General features: G+C 35.6%; 1 protein-coding gene across 1 annotated transcript in view; it reads left to right on the forward strand.

The window, feature by feature from the left end:
* The window catches only part of ABI3BP (ABI family member 3 binding protein), a 155,782-nt gene that overhangs the window by 81,949 nt on the left and 51,472 nt on the right, over nucleotides 1–22,361 (forward strand). The window contains exons 22-37 of the mRNA XM_054385863.1: nucleotides 1,362–1,427; nucleotides 2,839–2,913; nucleotides 4,083–4,157; nucleotides 5,237–5,311; nucleotides 6,136–6,210; nucleotides 6,750–6,824; nucleotides 7,935–8,000; nucleotides 9,286–9,366; nucleotides 12,661–12,726; nucleotides 15,328–15,375; nucleotides 15,881–15,955; nucleotides 17,846–17,893; nucleotides 18,447–18,521; nucleotides 20,044–20,091; nucleotides 20,985–21,059; nucleotides 21,854–21,928. Coding sequence (XP_054241838.1) covers nucleotides 1,362–1,427; nucleotides 2,839–2,913; nucleotides 4,083–4,157; nucleotides 5,237–5,311; nucleotides 6,136–6,210; nucleotides 6,750–6,824; nucleotides 7,935–8,000; nucleotides 9,286–9,366; nucleotides 12,661–12,726; nucleotides 15,328–15,375; nucleotides 15,881–15,955; nucleotides 17,846–17,893; nucleotides 18,447–18,521; nucleotides 20,044–20,091; nucleotides 20,985–21,059; nucleotides 21,854–21,928 — 1,098 coding nt within the window. The remainder of the gene's footprint in view (nucleotides 1–1,361; nucleotides 1,428–2,838; nucleotides 2,914–4,082; nucleotides 4,158–5,236; nucleotides 5,312–6,135; nucleotides 6,211–6,749; nucleotides 6,825–7,934; nucleotides 8,001–9,285; nucleotides 9,367–12,660; nucleotides 12,727–15,327; nucleotides 15,376–15,880; nucleotides 15,956–17,845; nucleotides 17,894–18,446; nucleotides 18,522–20,043; nucleotides 20,092–20,984; nucleotides 21,060–21,853; nucleotides 21,929–22,361) is intronic.

A 22,361-nucleotide genomic window follows, 5' to 3' on the forward strand; every position in this document is an offset into this window, starting at 1 on the left:
TAATACTGAACACAGGAACTTTCCTTCTTCTTGTATATTCTGAACCCTGACTTCTATTGCACAGCCCTATAGATATAAGCAAATGTTCTATAGCATTCCCTTTTTCACTAACAAGTATGTACTCTGCTTTCTGTTTGCTGTCTTAAGTGCTGTGTTGAAAAGTTCTTCAACTTAGTGCAAATATTGCAAGAGGCTAAATAATTCAAAAAACATCTTTATGGAGCTCTTGGTTTCCTATTTTTTAGCAGATGAAATGAGGATGGAGAGGACAGTAAATACCCCAGCAGCACAAGGGATGCATGTAGTCAAATGGATCATTGAGAGGCAGAAATCTCTGAAACTCTTTCAGTCCATGTCCTTACAGTTACGGCGAACAGAGAAAGAGGGAATGGGAGTGTTCTTTGTAAAAATCATAAGAATGCAAACAACAGTAACCAAATAGCTTTTTGCAAACTTTTCTGAGCTTCTAAAGAGAGTATGAGTTATGAATGCATGTTGATAAGATAATGCGTTCCTTCATGCATGAACAAGGAAGTATGTAGTATTTGTAGCTGGTTGCATTTGACAGGTACCTACCAGCTGTTATCTTGAGTTCTGAATAGAAAGATGAGTCTCCTGGCTCACATGCTCCAAGTTTTTAAGCATCTTTCAAGGAAACTTAAGGAGTGCTTTGGTAAAGAGGCCATTTAGCCATTTTTGTATTGATAGAGAGCCACTTAGCTACAGAGTTTCTAAGAGGGTTATGTTAGTTGTAACCACAGCAAGACAATTTCCTGCAGATTTGGTCACTGAGACACTGAGGTATTGGCAGGAGAAGGGACGTATTACCCTATATACAGACCCCTCAAGTGTTGTGAACCAGTGTTGCTTGTACTGCTGTGACTCTGTGTGTGTATCTCAAGACCATTTCCCTGTCTGACCGTAGCAACCCAGAGACTGCACCCGGAATCCACCTCATCTGCTTCAGTGGAAACCAGAAGGCGTGTGAAGGGTAAATAGCCAGGGGTTCCCTTCCTCTGATGACCACCTGGGCAATGTTTTTCTCTGCAGCCATGAGCCTGTCCTGTGATGTTCTGATGTCCTGAGAAGTGGGTCCATGATGTGGTTGGTCCCTCATGGCTCCTTTTTTTAGAAATCACTGCGTTTGCAGGTTTCCTGCTGCCTTTGCTGGGCTTTCATGTGTAGATTTCTTCCATCAGCAGCTGAAAGAGAGCCTCATGCTCCTCTGGGGAGTGATGCTGTGAAATGGAAGCCTGCCATGAGTAGGGCCACATCTCTGTGTTTGTAGCTCTGTCTTGACATCACCCAGGTGACAACAGCCTGTCTGAGGACCTGAAGGTGGTTTTTGTGTTTGATCTTAGCTACCCGAAGACCAAGGCGGAAGTCCACCACTCCTTCCCCCCTGACAACCCAGCAAACCGTGAAGGGTAACTAGCAGACTATCTCTGGTTTTCCTTCCCTCCTCTCTCTTGCTCTTCATCACACCTTCCATCCCAAACCACCTGCTACCCTTGTCATCTTCCATGGAGAGTATGAAAACTTTGTGGTGCCGCTTGGCTTGCTGAAGCACTCACCACTATGGTTCTGTGGTCCTGTTGCTCAATCCCATGCTTTTTCCATTGCTGATGAGCATTCCTGTGAGGACTGAGGGACAGCTGGCACAGAGAACACACCATCTCACCTTGCCTTCAGCTGCTTTTCTCCTGCTTCTTCATGTTTTGGTACCTTGTCTTCCTTTCTCCTGACATGTTCAAAACCAAACTGCTTTCATAGCAGGCAAACTCCCTCTGGGCTGGCACAAGAGCACAGCACTGCAGTTCAGCTGCCCACCAGGGTGTCCTGCTCCAAGGGTGTAGCCACTGCTTGCTTCACCACTGACATTCAAGGAGGCTGGTAGCATCTGCCCACACCTTGACATTGCCATCACCTGGAAGGGGGAGTATTCTGCTCCACTGCTACTCTGGAGGTCACATCAAGGTTTTAAGAATGATGCCTCTTTCCAGCTTTGGGTGAATACCAGCATGATTCTTCAAGGTTCAGATCAGCTGCATGCAAAAAGCCATATTTACTGAAGGTATTGGATATGGCACTTGGTGTCAGTGGGTGGAGATGCTGATGGTGATGGCTTCTTTCCTGCTGGCAGGTGTGCAGGAGCAATGCTGTCACCTGGCAGTATGCTTTGGCCCATGAGGTAACAAAGCAATACATGAGCAGGCTGTCAAGCCTACAGACCTGAAGTTCAGTGCAAGTTCAAAGCATAATGAACCATTTTATCCCCTTCTTTCCATTAAGCTGCTCTTTAATGGTGTCTCAGTCTACATGAAAACTGGTTCTGAAATATGGTTTTGTGTACCTCAGGGTTTTTTAAAATGATGATGGAATTCTTGCCTGTTTCAATCCTTTTTATGATCCTTTCACCTTCTCTTCTGTAAAAAATGCTTTCTGTCCATCAGAAGTTGTACATCTCTCCTCTGTTACCTTTGCTTTTATATAGTGAATTCCTTTTAATTTTTTCTATGTTATTTATTATTCTGCAAGGCATAAAGAAGTCTTTCTTTGCCTTTCCCCACTTTTTGTACTTAGTTGTTTTGTTATTTTTTCTTATTTTTCCATTCTCTTGTTTGATGTCATGGTATTTCTTTATATTTCTTACAACAGCTTTGTCATTATCATCACCAATGCTTCTTCACACATTCACACATAAGTAAATCCATTCCATCTGCATTTGAGACATTTTTCCTTTCTGAGGTCCCTGGTTCCTTAGTAATGGTTTGAAACCTTTTCAGTCTATGGATTGAGATGAGGCCAAAAGGAATTTTTTTTTGTTTTATTTTTCAGCTTCAGTGGACTCTTACCGTGTTACTTACCCATTCCAAACATCTGCATCTGCAGAAATGCCAAAAACAGAGGCTGGTAAATTGTGTTTATGACACTTACATAGTTTAGGATATATTTGTGCATCAAGGATGTTACAGTTACAGGCTGTTTGGTCTAATTGCTTGGTGCTATGTGAATCGTGTTTGGTAATTAAGCTATGTCACTCCGTTACAACATTCTGTGGCATAGGATCAAATTAAAAAAAACTCTTAGGAATCAATATTCATATGAGTGCTTTTAATTTGTTGGATATAAAGCCCACTAGCTAAATGGGGTCATTATCAATTACAACGTATATTCTTGATTTGGTCATTTAACCGGTGGCTATTTTTTGTTAGTAATGCTACACAGACTGTTTTGCAGTTTTCTTTGTTACAGAGTGGTTTGTTGGGGTGGGGTGTTTCTGGGGTTTTTTTTGTGTTTGTTTTTTTTTTTTTTCTCTTGTGGGTTTTGGGTTTTTTCTTAAGTTATGTTACTATTTCACTTTGGAACTTCTCTTATTAGCATCACAGCTATCAAGGATTAAAATTGTATTTGTATGAAGATAGGTCTGTGCTAGAGATCAAAAGAAAAACCGTCCTAAATCTGACAGTATTTCAATACTATTGTTTTGAGTTTACTGTCTTACTTTCTGGCTCTTTAGTATATCACACCCATTCTGTTAATTTATGTTATATTAATTACATGAATTATCACAGTTTAATCTGAATGACAAATGGCATGATGTATAATACCTATAACTCAAAATACTGCTATCTGTTAAAATGAAACAACCAAAATATTGGCAACAGACATACCTGCTTGTAAAAATTCATATTAGCCTAAATTTAAAGTGTGGGGGTCTCTTTCTGCAGCTGCAGGTGAATTCCAAAGCACAGTTTTTTTGATGTTACATCTGCACAAATTATTTGGCTCTTGCAGATTATTTTGCTTTTAGGGGGGAACTACAGTTTCAGCCATGGTGTGTCTGTTAGGTGCATGTGATTTTTTTTTTTTTCAGCTGAGGTTTTCATTCCTTTTTCAGTTAGAAATCTTGGGAGTCTGTATTATAGTGGTGCTGGCATCTCACAAAGCAATGTTAAGCAATCTTACTTTTTATATTTAAAAAAAAAAATATTATTACTCTCTCCCACCCCCCCCCCTCCAGTCTCTATTTCTGCACCAGCATGAATCTATCTCTCAGGGTTATTTACATTTTTCTGCAGTTACGAGTTCAACTGACCTGGAAAAGTCTATGCTTCCATTTTCCAGAACACCCCATGGGCTAACAACAACTATGGGTAATAGTAATGCATTAGCTTTTCAATTGTTATTTTGATAACTATTTTGGAAATCCTGTTCATCCCAAATATTTTGGTCATCTGCCATACTTGTCTTCCACTTGAGTAATGACCATCAGTGTAGACAAAAGTACCCTTTTTCACATGAGCCAAGTCAAGCTGTACTTTCTGAGAAACCCACCTGACTGTTTCTGATGCATCTCTCAAAAAGCCAATAGGGCTATTCTGAGATATACTTAAATGAAGCAAGCTTCATTTAATAATAATAATAATAATAATAATAATAATAATAATAATAATAATAATAATAATAATAATAATAATAATAATAAATGCCTAAAGCTGCAGAGAAATCTTAAAATTACATGTTTCTTTTCTTTCAAGCTTAATTCTACTCTTATCTAGGTGGATACACATATTTATATGCTCTATATTGTTTATGCCAGCATAGTAAGATTCTTTCTTACTATTTTCTTACTGTTCAGTGATTATTATATTTGTTTTATTCTTGTTTTAAATGTGTATGTAAGTACACAAATTACATGACATTCAAATTCACTAATAAAATCTTGGCAGAAAACATTGAGGAGAACTAAGACAGTTGTTTTACACAAATATACTTACTGTCTGTCTTTTTGGTTTTAGTTTTGCAAACTATAATTTTATGCCTTTTTTTGGAATGCTTATGACCACAGTGTTAGAAGTTCTTTTATCATAGATTATGATGATGATATTATTATTATTTTTATTGTTATTATTATCATCATCATAGAATCATTATCTTTATATTTTCTGGATTGCTTTAAACTACATGGACCCTGCCATCTACTAACTTTGGCTGGCTGACACTTTAGCTTCAGTTGTCATTTTAACCAGTAGATTTAACTCCCATTATAAACCAGCACTGTTTTATTGTCATGGTAGGTTATGCTTATTGTGGGTGGACCTCTGCAATGTAGGTTAGGTAGGTTATAACATATAACATACAATATATAACACTGGGTTTTCCTGTAAGACAAAAAAAAGCTATGTGTAGAATTAATAATCATGGATACTGTGACCTTTTTTTTTTAATATAGCTTACAGTGGTATTCAGCCTGTTCTTTCAAGCCCTGTGACACCTAGTAAAACTGAAACAGCAGATACTGAACCAGGTACAATGATCTCTACCAAGTTGTTCATTCAGTAGCTCAAAACATGCTCTAAAACTCACTGAAACGAGTACACTCATAATCCTCACTTTCACTCCATATTAGGATTAGAACCGTAACACCTGAATTTTGACTTTAGATTGCAGTTAATGGTTTAAATTGGTGGTTTCTCATACTGAAAATGCATATGACAACTCATAGTCACATGATTCCTCTTCGATGTTTTGACAAATATGCCACATAGACAATTAAGAAAACTATTTATTGTCCAGTAGTGCTGAGGAAAATCCTGTGATATATGCAGTAGAATGCATTCTACTGCTGTAGCCTTCTTAAAAATACTAAGAGTGTATCCTTAATGGCATAAAATTGGTAAACAATCACAGACACTTTTTCTTTTTTTGACTGAAACCACAGATAGATCAATAGTTAGCTTTATACTACAAGTTTTGTGTGTTTAACATCTGACTAATTGATTGTTTGACATGTGTTCTTCATTAAATTCCTACATTTAATACCATCTTCTTTAAGTAACGAACTGAAAATCAAAAAGGTTCAAATATTCTACTTAAAATCCTACTTGGCAATGGTTGAGATTTGGATTAGTTTCAGTGAAGGCAGGAGGAAATAAACATCCAGTATTTCCACACATCACAAATGTGTTGCTTTATAGTCATTGAATCTAATGCATACTAAACTGATAAATGTCCCAGCATTCATGAAACATTTGATGTTCTTGTAAAAATAGAGTTGGTTTTGCTTATTAAGGAGGAGTGTCTTCCACCAGCTCTTTGCTCCCTTATGACTGTCACCATTTCTTCCAACAGCGACAAGTGAATCCCCTCTGGAAACATTCACACCTCAAACTTCTCATCCTTTTCAATGGCCAAGGGTAACATTAGGTAATGTTGTTTTCACCCAGTGAAAAACTCTGTGTTTTTTTTTTAATCGCTTCATCCCATATGACCTCATTTCTTGCAGCACACCATTTCATGTGCATAATCATTATTCTTTTCCCTGGTTTGAGAGTCCTGTTCTTCTGTTGCCATGAGGCTGATTCTTCTTGATATATCCGTGTATGAGTACATGGTTCAGGATGGTTTTACTGTCCTCAGAGAAGTAAAACTTTCCTCTTGCATGAAAACTTCCATCTCTCATCTATCAGAGTGTGCTGTTTATCTCTCACGCTCTTGTACATGCATGTATTGTCTTCGATATGGAGAACTTTCATGGTGGAAATACTGTTTTGGAGGCACAGAATCTATTTCTCACCAAGGCACAACATTTCCGTATCATCTCCATTCCACATGATTTCATCAGATGGCTTTGACATTCCATACTAAGCTGAACTTTCCTCAATACAGACTTGTGCCATATGCTGTTTGTTGTGGGCAACACTTGTTAAATGATTTTTAATTGCAAACTAAGCTCTTTCTTTCAGCTCCAAAAGAAATACCACTTATTCCTTCCAAACTGAAGCCATCTGTTACCCCAGAAGTACAGCATGCAAAACCTGGTAATTGTGTAGACCGTTCTTAGAAGCTGGGACATGGAGATGTTTGTTCACTTAAAATATCTAAGCAAAACCTTCTAAAAAGGACAGGACCTCTGCCATACACGAGCCTCTTGAGTAATTCATTCTAAAACCAGTCATTTGAAGTTGCCTAACAAAAAAGAAGTAGAGCTACACTCAGCAGTTCTCTGTTTTTAAAGGACTGGGAGGGGAAAAAAACTTCTCGGTGGCACAGGGTCTTTTTGTACAAACACTATATATGATTATTACTTCTGTAGTCTCTTTTACCAGTTCTCATTTCTCACTTTTGCTTGTCACAATACTTCATTGATTAATAGTACTATTCATCTGATCAATGAGTCCTCCTGCAAGGAACTGAATGGAAAGGGTTGCCATTGTATTGGAAATCAGACAGCTTTCTCCATGTAGAAGGGGAAGTTTTCATATACACAGGAGACTGATTCTTTGACCATGGGAATATTATTATCCTATTGTGCCTTTTTTATTTTCTGCTTCTGGATTTAAAAAAAAAAAGAAAGAAAAAAATCTTTCTACTTATTTTCTTCTGATTTAAGATTAAGGGAGGTGAATTTATCTCCTCTAATTATGTGAATACTAGACCAATAAATACAGCATGAATTATTACAGCCCTAAAAATGCTATTGTTCTCATATCTTACAAACAAGCATGTCAGGGAAAAGTAAGAATTGCCTTTAATGTCTTATATATGTTTTACAATTAACTGCAGGCTCTGATTGAAGATTTTCAGTTTAGAATTTTCCTGTTTGATACAGATTCTCTAGTATTTGTAATGGTCTGCGGTCTCTGCTTCAGTTAAAGCCCTCACCTGTCCTTTCTCACTATTGTTCCATAACATTAATGTATTTGTTAATCGAATCAAACAATGGATTAAAAATGTCCTGAGATCATAAACACAGGGAAGGAGCCTTAGAAGCAATTTCTAACACATAACTATGAGCAGAAAACTTAGTTACATGCTTATCTAATCTTTTTAAAAACAAGCTCCCTGAACTACTGGAATGATAATATTTTTGGCTTACTGTTGATACATCTACTGATCTGTTATACTACACTTAAAATTTTCTTTTCTAGCCCCTAAGCCACCACTTTTGGAGCCTAAAACTTCTCAGACTGTTGAACAGCCAAATGCAACACTAGGTAACACATTTTTCTGTAGCTGTTGGTCATTCTTCTTTGCAGTCCAAGTCACAGTTTGTGGTCTGTTACTTCATCCTATAGCTTGTATTATAAATAATCAGTTTCTCTGAGAGAGGAAAAAAGTTAGGAAATAAGCATTCAGAAATACAATTTTCCAAAACTAAAAGAAAAAGAGCGAGTTGGGATTTTATTGACATGCTTTTACTAGTTCTGTAGTACAGTAAAATTTGGGGATCAGAATCGTCTTCCATTTTGTTGGGAGTTTTTTTACACCAACATACTTTACTCTCAGAAAATTATCAGAAACCTATTTGAAATAATACTGTAAGGCCAAGCATATGGTTAACATTGTGGACATTAATCCCAGAACTCTCAGTGAAGAATTTCTTTGGCACTAGGTGGATGTATTAATGTCTACTCTTCTTTTATGAATCTTTCTGAATGTCATTTTGGCTCAAAAAACACTTCTCAGTCACTTCATATGTCTTATTTCACTTTTTTATCTATAAATGTCATATGCTTTTCCTTGTCTAAATGTTGTATGCCAGACTGCGTCTGTTGCCATGAAACTTTCTTGGAAAGCAGTCACATAGCACTGCTTTATAAAAATTAACAAACTTACTGACTATACTACCTGAATTTCACCTTAAACTTTATCTGATGTCAGATTAACAGTCATAGTTAGCTAATTACAGTTTCAGCCCATGCACATTCAAAGAAAAAAAATTCTAGGACTGGCAGCTCTTAATTTTTTATCATCATTTAGATGATGCTATTTCTATGTTATTAACAGAATTGAGTTACTACAGTTATAAAGCAATTCTCTCTGTTATTACTGATTCATGTTTTTCTAGCTGCCTACCAGTAATTTCCTTACTGTGTTGAAAATTGAATATATTTTTACATATTTTATCTACATGGGTCTTTCAATGGCTTAAAATCAACCTGGAGTTCAAAAGAATAAAGACCATTATTATTTTATCTCTTGGGTAGCTTGCAAAAATGAATTTGCTAACATAATGAAAGGAACATTTTGATGTGATTGTAAGATACGATTACATACTATAAATTTGCTTACTGACTTCTACAGTGAAGAAGAAGCAGACATTTTGCTGAGGTAGTGAAGTCTTAAGAAGAATTTTGAAAAGCCTTCTTAGTGAATCCAATTTCACCATTTGCTTTTTTCCCCAGTAGGGATTCATTGCTTCGTTTCAGGCTTCAAGTATGTGATTTCTGTGTGACACAATGGAAAGGATAATCTTACAATCCAGTATATTTCTTTCAGCTCCTAAAGAAGCCAAACCCACACCTTCTGCATCTAAACCTAGACCATCTACCAGACCCAAAAAGCCACGAAAAAAACCCGGTAACTAACTTCCATAGCAAACATTTGTTATAAATTTAGTAGTATACTCTGGTTTATTCTGTGTGAAGTTCAGCAGACAAGATGGGCACTGAGGGGAGTTGTGTTCTTTGAGAAGTATTTTTTTATTGAACCAAACAAATCTGAATCAAAACAAGAAAACTGTTGAGTTCTGTATCCCAATCACCAAGTCATATGGTCTGACAGCGAACCAAATTGTTTTCCTGACTGCTTTTCATTTAAAAATGAAATGTTTTCCAACTTAGTTGAGCACAGAATCTAGAAAACACAAAATCTCCTGATTGGTGATGGTTATAGTATCTTGCATAGAACCACAGGGTTTCCTCTGACTTGCCTAATACTGTGGAAATAAGTGAAATCCTGCTCTGGAATTTAGTAAAGGCATATTTTGTGATGGCAAATGAAATGTCACCTTCCTACCAGGGTTGAATTAGGTATATGGTGTATGTCGGAGAATAAAAGGGACCTGGAATTTTTATTGACAAAAAAATTAATAGTGTTACATAGTTTATAATGAAGTTAGAAAGCTTAAAATTGCGTAATTGTATATGACTTAATCCTGAAAGAGATCAGGCAACCTTTTTAAATTCTTTCCAGATTCTCTGCAAATTATTTTTTTGCTCATAAACAGAATTACTCTCTTCAGATCAAATAATTCCTAGAGAAAGTTGTTAACTAAATGGCATTTATGACTTGGAACTGTCTCGAAATGGTGCATAATTAGTTTTTCATGGCGATTACAGATCCTACTACTTTTTTAGTATAGGAAATCCACTCACATTTGTCTCTGCTGTAGATGTATATATCTGAATGTAAATCTGAATCCTGCATGGGCTTTTTTGAAACGACAGATAAAAAACCCAACTCATTTAGAAATATGCACAAAATAGTTTTACACCCTTGGGCTGCCAAGATCAGCACTGTATATTGATGTTTCCCCAACGAATGCCTATATCACAAGTTTCTATACGACTACAAAGAAGGTGGCTTGATCCTGGATTTGTACACATACCTTTTGTTTGTCCTTTGCTTGTTGGTAATTTCACTGATCAATCAGACAGAAACCTAAGAAACACTTTTAAATCATAATTAAGCTTGTAATGATCTTCCTGTGAGTAAGTATTTCTGCATTTGGCATTTGTTCTGATGATATTCTTGTTGAGTAATTATTATTTAAGCCATAAAATAAGTACAACCTGGGGATAACCTGTATTTTGGGTAGGTGGTAAAATAGACAAAGAGCAGGATCTCCCCTGTATTTCAGTGTCACTTGGGAGTTCAAATTTAATTAGAAACTTATGTCATGACAGTGGTTTTTATCTTTCCTTAACAAGGAGTCAAAATAATGAAGAATATGTACCAAATTGATACTTGATTGATTTATTAATGACCAACTGTGGGGTAACTAGAATTTCTGAAAGCTAATTTTGGCTCCCATTCTTAATAAGATGTTTGTATCATTTCTAGTAAAGTTTCTGTATTTTTACAGTGGAAGAAAAAAATTTTTTTTTCCTTAAAAGCCATATAAACGATTTTCATTTTTTTCCATCCAACCAACTACACATTCTAGGGAAGGTTTACAATTTTCTTTTTCTTGATATTTGAGTAATTGCATAAAAACTAGTTCTTGTTGCCATTGTGACCCATTCATTGTGTTCACTTGTATTATCATTAGCCAGTGGTCTGTCTTTCTAAACACACTAAGTTCTCAATTTTTTTCAGAAAAGGAAATTATAATAAATTTTCCACCATGGATCCAACTGCACTGCAACATTTTCTTTTAGAAAAGTGTAAAAATAGCTCTTTATACCGAACCCTTCTTGTCTCCCTGTAGAAGCATCATAAATTACACTATCCTGTGCCTGTAGTACAAAATGTTCTTCGTATGCATCCATTCATTTCTAGTGGGGTGATATGATATTTCTGCCAAAGAACTGCACAACTGTTTTAACAACAAATGAACAGAACTTACCTGTTGTAGAAGAGGCTCTCAACCACCTACTATGTGTAAATTTTCAGTCTCAGTAGTACAGTACTGAAATTAAGACAAGTAACGTTAGACAGATTGGTCCATACATGCAGTTGTTCTGTTTACTGTCTTCTGTCCTTTACCAAGACTATGAGGGCCAAGAAAGGACTTCTAAACATGTGGCTTCTGAAGTAGTTATACTAGAGAAACATGGCCTCTTAGTCTATGAAAACTCTGCCTGATAGCTTGATGCATGTCTTTCTTATTAGTTACTAGCCTACAAAGTTACCTGGCTTCTTGATGCTTAAACCCCAATAATCCGAAAAATTATTCAGTAATACCAAGAGTAACTTTTATATGAAAATTCTCTTGTATTGTCTGGGAGGGTTTTTAGAGACTCTACTTTCAGAAAAAAAGGCATTTTATTTCCTGCCAGTCTTATTCTTCTCTCATCAGCTTTCTGAGAAGTCCATCTCCAAGCCCAACCCTTTCATTTTATCTAGAAAAGTCTATGTGAAATGTGGCCTAAAACTTAAATATCTTAAAGAAAGAAACACCAGGTGGTATAGATAATAAACCACAAACTGAGAAGAGTCAAAGCAGAGTAAAAAAGTGAGGTAAATTTTGAGGATTTGATTAAACACACTGATTACTTAATGACTGTAGATATATTTAGGAATGAAAATTACTCCAGTGTTAAAGTCATGTTAATACAAAAAAAGTCCTACCAACTTTGTCTTCAAAGTTCTTCATATTTTTTCAGAGTCTTTGGAGTTCTTTCCTTTCAAACCTAATTAACTACTCTAGATAGAGATGGAAGCTTTTTGGCTTGAATATCTAGTGTGTTGTAGCACTAGATAACCTATTGAGATCTTCAACCTTACTTTCTGTAACTTTGCAATTATTTACACCCCAGATCTTTCACATCTAACTCAGGAAATTCAATAGAAAGTTTTACCAAAGGGGAAAAAAATAGATTTCTCTGGACCTTTATTCTTTCAGTGGTCTGCAGCAAGAAAAGAAAAATATCAGGAAAACAGGAAGATGAAGACTTATAAAGCACCTCTGCCAGAGGTGTTCCTGCAGCATAAATGGACCTTTTATTTCCAAAGAGCAACAAAAGTCATACAGAGTAGTAACTGTTGCTTAAGAACTGTCAATAAATGTATTACTTACTCACTGTTCCATTTGAATAGTGGTGAGGAGATGGATTTTGTGAGGCAAGAGCAGCTGAGCCCTACCAGATGTTGAGAAATAGGTAGAGATGCACCTGTATTTCTCTTAAGAAATTCTCTTTATTCCAACAGCAACCACTCCAGTGCCAGTCACTACTAGGAGTCTCTACACATATGAACATCCAAAGTCTGCAGAGGGTAATGATTACAAGTCATCTTTAGTCATTCATCTTTTCATTGGTCTCATGATAATATGTGCAGTTGAAAACACCATTTCCTTTAGGCATCTTGCTTACTCACGTGTGATCCAAACCCAACAAATGAAAATATAGTCTTGGTGCCTTCGAATTTGTCCATGGGCATCCTGTCTTCTAAAACACAGGATATTATTTCAAAGCTAGCTGATTAGAAACTTGAATGACATTAGGAAAAAAGAATAATTACTGCAATAAAGATTTTTATGAAATATACTTAATCTAGAAATCTCATTGAAAACTACAAACTGCTGAACAATTTGTGTAGAAAGGGAGTTATTTGTTGTACATAAGATTGCTTGATCATTTCTCAAATTTATGAAAAATATTGCATCTTTTGAATTGATCCATAGAAACTTGTGTTCAATTTAAGACAATTAAGTAATTCTAGTTTTAGTGAGAAAAAAGTTTGTATAAAGTAATACCTGATAGTTACCATTTTTGGTACCTTTTACTGATGTGCTTCATCAATTTGTCACCTAAGAAAAAAAGGTGTTCCTTGCAGTGAGCCCTGAAGCATCATAGCAAATTCATAAGAAGATTTGAGTCACTCTTTGCATTTACTCTGCAGATTGCCCTTTAAGATGTTTTCAGAAGTTCAGTTTTGATCTTTAAAACCTGGATGAAGCCATTTACATATATAACACTTTACAGGATGAGGATAGCTTTTCCTGTGCTTAAATTATGTGATTAAATAGAACCAATTCGTTTGGTTTAATTAGCGAGAAATCACTTAGATTGACTGTTTCCAACTGCAATAAGTTGTACTTTATAAAGCATCCTCAAAACTCTTCCAGCGACCTTGGTTTACCAAGGTCAACATTGGATGACAATGTTTCCTTGGCATTCTTTCCTAGCTCTCTTTTCTTTGGCTTTTGGTTAAACTCTAGAAGCTAATTTTGAGAAGAACAACATCCATGTCTTTGATTATCCCTTTCCAAAAGCTCTGTCTGCTTGCTTTGTTCATATCCAATAATATTTCATGCATGAAACACATAGCACCATTATTTCTTTCTGTGGTTATTCATTGGTACAAAATGAAGATCCTTTCCTGGACTTCATTTATTTTATTGCTTAAAGCAAATGTGATCCTTCTGTGAGACAGCATTTACTCTTAGCTTAAATACTGGCTCTTATAAGCCAATGTTTTTCCTTTATCAAAAATCACAATCAACACATTTGAAGCCCAAATAATCTGCTAAAACTGAAACAACTCAATCCAAATCTGTTAGGGCACTTCTTTTGAAATTGTGTACTTTGAGTCTTGCAGAAAGCGAAAAAGTGACAAAATGTCAACTTTTTTTCCTAGAGGAGATAAACCAAATTGCTTCAGAAAACAATTAAGAGACCTTACAATTAATTTAATTTAGCTTTGATTTATTTTTTTTCTGAAGAACTCCTTGATTTTTCAAAGGCAACCCGAAATTAGAAATGTGTGTTTTATAGAAAAATCACTTGAATTTGAACTTTGAAAGTAACTGATGAGGCTGAATAAAATGCAAATTCATGGCAAAATAGAAATTTGTCATGAGCACTTTAGAAAGATTAGTAAATTGTTTAAGTTTCTATACAGCATCTAGCAATCATTGATAGAAAGAAGTTAATGTTGGTTGTTTTGGCTTTTTTTTTTTTTGCCCTCATTTGCAGCAATATTAAGACTTGGATATATTGTGAATCTTAATAGAATTGTAAGAAATACTCTAATATAGAAACATTGACTACAAAGTTTTATAATTTTATATATTGTAACTCCCATTTTTAAAGCAGGCAGAAATCTAAGAGAATTTATGAGATAAGAGAGCACAGACTATAGAAAAGTTCTTATTTTTAGGTGTGTATATCTGTATATGTTACTTCTGTTGTTACTGCCTTGAGAGGGGAGAATTTATCAATGAATATTTAATATATTTTCTATACTGCCAGAATATTTTAGTAAATTATATAATTTCATACTTTAGGATTGTGATTTATTTTTTTCTTTTTGTCCAATTTGGTATTGGTTTTGAGGAGGAAAAGGATGTGATTTATTTGGATTGCAATTAAAATGGTAATAGAATATGATGAAAGAAAAACTAAGAATCTTTATCAAAGAAAGGGGTTTTTAGTACCTGTACCAATAGCAACTTTTCAGTCCTCTGCTCACCTTAGGGGAACAACTCAACTGATTTGTGATGGTCAGCATTTATTTTCAAGTAGTAGCAAGCAGCAGTTTGGAGAATCCTGACATTTTTCTATATCAAGAGCCCCTTGCTGTCTCCAAATTCAGCTGCACAGTCTCTTCCCTGGCTTGTTCTAAGATTTACAGTTTCCTATTAACATATTTTTGCTTCTGTTGACATCAATTTTGTTCAATTCTATTTTTTCTTATTGAACTGGTATTATTAGGATGTTTAATTGCCCATGGTTTAAAAAAGTAAAAGCTAATTTGAAGATATGCATATTGTGGAGTACTATTAGCACCTGCTTTTATACTTACCAATGCAGTAATTTTACATTTTTTAAAAGTACTTCCCATACTTACTTTGTCACAACATTTCTATTGCAGTCTTGGAGCCTATTACACTTAGAATTGAACCACCAAGGTCAACGATAGGTAATGGTATTCGCTTGGCAAGGTGTCATGTTTGTTTTTTCATCACAGAAAGCAGCACTAAAGCTAATCACCCTATGCCTTAGAATTGTTTCATTAAACTTCATTTTTCTTCTAGGTACGCTCTTGCTTGGCATTCATGACATTTAGGCATATTGCTCTCTTCACAGCTGGAAAATGCCCACCCCTTTTTTTTCCAGAAAATCATGCTGGCAGCTCTGAATCACTTTACTCATAATTATGCTTGTCTGTGCTTATCCCAGCTTTGTATTTAAAAATAAATAAATAAAAAAAACCTTGAGCTCAAAACTGACTAAAATTCCACTCTCTTGCTTAGGTTGTCATAAACACAGGACGAGCATTACCTGACTTTCTTTCCTACTTCCTGCACAGGCGTTTTTTTTCTCTATTGCAGGTGTGAAGTTTCTGTGCTTGTCTCTTCAGCTTGATATCAGAGGCTAATTGCTGTGCAATTTAACCAACTTACCACCTACATTTTCTTTTTCAGCTCCAAAGGAGACACAACGTGTTCCTTCTAAACCTAAACCTCCACCCAAACCTCATAGCCCACAAGCCAAAGATGGTAAACTGCTTTACGTGATTATTTCTAATGCAGTTTGTATTGAATTGAAACTTGTTCTGAGCAACTGCTTAGTTATGTAAGCCAGTTAAAACATGAAGGGGTTCTGTTCTGTGATGTCTTCATAGATTTATTTGCCATTTTCAGGAGGAACATTCACTAGGTGTTTTTCATCATTCACAAAGAATGAATCTCTGCTACTTCATGGCAGCAAGATGAGAATATTTCTGCTAAACTCAGGTTACAATGATAATGAAAGCAAATACCTATCAATTACAACTAATTAAGTTGTACAATTCTATTTCATGTTGCTTTGCACTGTCAGAATACGCTTCCCTCTTAAATCCCAGTTATTTCTTTTCATAACATTATTATTTTCTGCATTAGATTGTATTCTGAATTAATAAATTACTCAGTGCATAGTCTCTGTTTATAAATACTTATATTGTATAAATAAATATTTATTAGCTTTAATGATCTTTTATGCTATAGTTTTATACTATGTCATTAAATATGTGTGAAATTTAAATCAGTAGCAGGGAAAAAAAAGTTTACTCTGTTCTCTCCTATCCAATGGCAATATCAATAGAAAAATTACAAGGGTGTCATATCTATTGGTAAATGTGAAAACTTTCACACCAGTGACTTCACTGAAGACCTTTAAATTGTAGACATGGAGGAAGATTTTTGAAAGCTGATATTATCTATTAAATATAATATATATTATATATATTATATATTATATATATAACATATAGTATAATATATTATATATAATATCCATTAAATAATTTCCTCATGTAGAAAACAGTCAAGGTCTTTGTTCTTTCGGAATTTAACCATTGCAGCTGATGGTAAAACATTATTTCCAAGCTACAATTTAAAACGCAACTCCTTATAAGTTCACTTTTTACTTCTGTGGCCATTTGTCTTTATTTTGGTGGTCTGGCCTTCTCAAAAAATGGATTTGTCATACAAATGTTACAGACTTGTACTGTTTTGTGGGTTTTTTTAAAAGTTACTGTTTCTTCAAGAATCTATAAAATACATAACTGTTTTACAGGGTGATTCCATTTATCTTGGGATTGTCTTAGAAGATACAGAGAAACTAATTTTTTTATTGTCACCCGTACAGAAGAATTGATATAGGCAGATATTATTGTGATTGTGCCTCTGTTTCTAACATGGGAAATACAGGAAGACAGCATCAGCTTCCCATCCTTATACCCCTTAAACAGTTTTATTTCAGATCCATACCAGTTTAGAGCTGAAATATGTGGTCATGCAATACAGTACACTGTAATGTTCTTTAACAAGATAGCATCTAGAAAACAATAAAGTTGTCTCTGATATCAATTGTTTATCATAGACTGGTTTTGGTTGGAAAATACCTCTATGAACATCAAGTCCAACCATCAGCCTAACACCACTCTGGCCATTAATCAATGTCCCAAAATGCCATGTCCATATATTTTACAAACACCTCCAGGGATCTTGACCCACCACGTCACTACTCAACCTATTCTGATGTCTGTCCACTCGTTCAGGAAAGAAATTTTTCTTAATATCCAACCTAAACCTGATACAGGCCAAACTGCATTTGACCTATAGCACAAAGTGAAAAGATATGTTTCCCTAAAAACCCATTTTCTGAATAAAGCAGGGATACCTGTTTGCATATCTCATTGAAGGACACTTATGGGATAAGTAAGCTCACATTGTGTTTCAGATTACACTGCTTTCTCAGAGCTTTCGGGTAAGATGACAGGTTTTTTATGAGGCAGCACACAGCACAGAATTCAAAATGCAGTTATTAGACAGGTAATACTAACTGTAAGCAGAGTTACTCCCTTTAATTTTCATAATAGTCTTTATGTTTTATTTCTGATACAGTCCCGGACTCTATGACACATAGACGTGATCAACTAAAACCAACGATAGGTAACAGTTTTACCTATGGAGACCATCACATTTAGCTTTTCTATTACTATATACTATAAGAAGAAAGCATGCTTTCTTCTTATTTCACAAGTTCATCTTCATTCTGCTCCACTGTCAGAATATTTTTTGCTATGAAATTTAGTTTTGCTATAAGCTTTTTGGTGATTTTACACTAACTATTCATAATCATCTTGCTTGTTTTTTTTCCACACAAATGTGTTCTGTAAAGTAGATGGAAGCACCACGATCTATTTTTTATTATATTTCTCTGTACTCAGTTTATGTCACGTGCTGCTTCATGGTTTACACTAATCCATCCATACTGGTCTCACTTTATGTTACCTTGTTACAGAGATTCTCCAACAGTATTATTTCTTTGTGTACCAGACATTCATACTTTTCCATTACTCATATAAGCTTTTTGTGTTTCCAGATGGTCGCAAAGGCATGTGTTCATCCTTAATGTTATGCCAGCTGTCAGTCTCAGTTCTTGAAAGATCTTAATTGTTACTTTATATATATATATATGTGTGTGTGTGTGTGTGTTTTTCAGTTCCAAAAGAAACACAGCGTGTTCCTTCCAAACCTAGAAAACCCCCAAGCTCAGAGGGGCCACAAACCAAACCTGGTAAGTATATTGTTCCTTTATCTTATAATATTGAAAAGTGTTTCTTATGAATTCTACTGTGATCAGTGGAACTTCAGATTTATATGTGTTCCTTGGTGTGGTGGGTGTATAATTTGGAACATCCCTTAAAGGATAAAATGCAGCATCACATCTCGTGGCACAAAATTCATAAGCTGACAGGTAAGTTTAAAATCTGTATCTTCAGTTCTTCTTTACATTAGAAGTCACCACAGCAGTGGGCATCTTCTATTCAGTTGTCAGTGAAAATGGGTATTTCAGTGTGAATTTGCTTGAGTTTTAGGGAAGTAAAGGTGAAAAGAAGGTGTGTTATTGCAAAGAGGAAGGGAATTTTTTCTGTGCTTCACAAATTGCGTACATGCTTTTTCTTTCCCAGGCACAATCACTCATTTATAATTTTCAGTTCACATCTGCAACACCTTTATGCTGCTCAGAGATTTAAGAATGTGTATATATTCTATAATACTGTTTACACAGCTTGGTATAGATTAGCTCTGGTCTGATTAAGGATGGCAGAAGAAAGCTTTACAACTGACACTGGTAACTGCATGAGTTACTCTGTTGTGTTGACCCCTGCCAGCATCCAAGCACCCACTAGCCACTTGCTTACTCTGCCTTGCAGCAGGTTTGGGGAGACAACCAGAAGAGCAAAAGATAGAAAAAAAAAAATCATAGTTTAACAGGCAAAGAGGGGAAAAAAAAAAAAAACCAACAAGTAATACAAAAGCAACCATTCACCACATCCCACTAGCAGATCAATGGCAGTCTGGAAGCAGCGGGTACTTTGGAAAGAAAGAACTCAGTTTTGTTGCTAAGCATGACATTATGTGAGGTTGAATATCCCTTTGGTCAGTTTGGTTCAGCTGTATCTCCTTCTAGTATCTTGCCCACCCCCAGCCTGCTTGCTTGAGGGCACAGTGAAAAACAATTAAGTCCATGATCCTGTAACAAGCACTATTCAGCAACAGCTAAAACGTAGGTGTTATTAACACTGTTTTGATCACAAATCTAAAGCACCACTGTGGCTGCTCTGAAGAAAATAAACTCTATGCCAGCCAAACCCAGTAGGGGTATCCAAGGTATATGCAGTATTAAATGATACTGTTGGAGAAATGGGCAGAAAGATGACAAGCACATTTCCTTTTCTCCCCTGTAAGTCTGCACCTATTTTTTGAATCAAAATCTTGGAATAAGTTAGGAAAGGGTACAAAGCTGAAGATGAAAAGCCAGCCACAAATTCTTCGTGGCTTATTACAAAAGCTTCATATTTCTGTTTGGGTTCTGTTCTGTGTTAGAGCTGTTGCCTTGAACTGGGGGCAATTCTGAGTGGCATGGTATCCTCACATGCACTAAGTTTCAAGGAGGGATTGACCATCTGTCATTGGCTGTAGCAGGGATGGTATGAACTTTCTGGAGGTAGTGATTGGAATTGTTGGATTGTTCTTGGTAAAACTTGTGTTTGGTTTGGTTTTGTTTTTTTTTTTTTTTAATCACACTAATACAGGTCTGGAACCAATTACATTTGGAACTGAGAAACCAAAGTCAACAGTAGGTAATGATACTTTCTTACTTGAATAATCATATTGTCTTTCAATAGTCATGTTGTTTTTCAATAGTCATGTTCTCTTTCCTCTTCAAAACAAATCATTAAGACCTGCAAAAAATTTGTCACCTTTCTTTGTACATGTCTTCAGAATCTAACAGTCAAGATTCTCTGTCTTTTTTCTTTTCTATAAAACAGTTGAGGAAGATCCTTTTTCCTTTCAAGTTGTGCACATAATGCAGGGCAATTTTCTTCAATATTTAATGATAAGAGGCAGAGGGCAAATCAGAACAGGATCCTAACTTACACGTTCTCAGTCATAGCGCAGAGCTGGCACTGTTCTAGTTGTATGGTATGGATGAGCAGAGTGGAATGTTACAAGGTTTTTTTTTTTCTGTGCTTCCCTTCCCTTCCATTTTTACCAAATTAAATTCAATCCTTCATAGAGGTCTGAACAATATCTGTTTCACTCAAATCTCAGTTGCAGTCAGAACAGAATCACTTCAGTGATCTTTTAGTTATATGACTCCAGATCCGTTTGACTGAGGTACTTTTGTCATTTGAATCTGGTACTGAGGATGATTCCTGTACAACCTCCATCACAGAGCAGTGGTGTCCTTGTATTTGAAGCTACTTATTTTGTTTTCTTCTTCTTTTGTTGTTTTGCTGGTTTTTTTGTTTGTTTGGGTTTTTTTTAGTCTTCTTCTTAAGCAGAACCAGAAATTCTGCACATCCTTTCTTATGACATTTCTCTGTAGCCTGATTTTGTTCAAAGAAAAGCCTTCTGGTTTTGCATCACTTCCAAAAAATATCTTTGGTTCAAATATTTGTGCTGTTTTTGTTGACTGTTATGGCATTGGACACTGATTTTAGTCCAATATAACCCACATTCTTTCTTCCAGCTCCTAAAGACACACATCATAGGCCTTCCAAACCTAAAACATCACCCCGTCCACGTGTTCCTCCAACTAGAGCAAGTAAGTTTATCAGTATTTTGCCCTTTTCTGCATGAAAGTTTTGCAGTTTGAAAACTGTCCAAGTTGATGAGCTCTCTAAAGGTGCACACTAAGGCACAGGGTAGTCTCTGAGTAGCCTGTGTCTTACTGTCATGGTCAAATTTTTGCTATATAGCTGCCATGAAGCAAGATAATCAGCTAGACATTTATACATGTCAATAACTTCTGTAATAGTAGAAACAATTTTGTTTCAAATTGCACATAGGAAATTTTGTTTCAGTTTCCACAGAATGTGACAGAGGTATCAATATCTTCTAGCTGCTCATTTACCAGTGTAAACTTACGATACCTTGCTGATCCCAAAACTATGGAAATAGTTCAGTCCATTCGAAAATTAATGGTAAATTTCCATGTTTCTTCTGCTTTGACTGCTTAGATGGAGATTTTTTTTGTAATGGAAAGTTGATTTAAATGAGCAGCAGATTTTTGGAATATGAAAGATCTGAGAAGCACAGCTAAGGGAACTATCAGAACTAGAGCAGTTTTCTTTGTAGAAAGCTCTGTCCACAAAGCTGGGAGGAGTGGAGAGGTAATTCAAACAACTACAATGTAACAATCACTTTGTCTTTAGCCTCTGCGCTAACAGAATATTTATTATATTGACAGGAAAGGTCTGTGATTATTTTCAAATTAATGAAACGATGCCTAAAAAGAAAAAAAAATTCTTTGCAGAAAACTGATCTCTTGTCAGGAAAATCACAAGAATTGTGTTGTCATGCTCAATAACATGTTCAAAACTTTGCTCATCTTCTCAGCTCCAAAAGAAAGTCCACGAGTCTCTCCCAAGCCCAGAACATCACCAAGTCCAGATGTACCACACACAAAACCTGGTAAATACATTGCTGTTTTGTTGTGCTTTGATAGTCAAGGTTTATTTTGGGTAGTCTTTCTTCAATGAATGAAGAGTTGAATAAACATCTCTTCATGTTACAAATAGATATTTCTAGTGACAAGTAAATACATGTTTAAAGAAAGGCAGGGCTGATTTGTCATTTTAATGGCAGAGTTTTGATGAGCTGATGTCTATGTTTAGCTAGATTTTTGTGCTTTTCAGCCACATGACAGCTGTCAGTGTTAATAGCCCAAATCACGGTAGACGATATACAAACACTACAAGAATGTTTTTGAAAGAAATTGCATATCTTCAAAAGATGCTTGGAGAAAACCATATTTGAGGGCATCTACATATCTGTGACTCAAACCACTCACAAGTTTATGTGCCCTAGTAATGTAATTTGACCCTTGAAAATATGGCTAGTATTA

This window comes from Indicator indicator, chromosome 1 (assembly GCF_027791375.1).
Source record: "Indicator indicator isolate 239-I01 chromosome 1, UM_Iind_1.1, whole genome shotgun sequence".
In the NCBI taxonomy this organism is placed as follows: Eukaryota; Metazoa; Chordata; class Aves; order Piciformes; family Indicatoridae; genus Indicator; species Indicator indicator.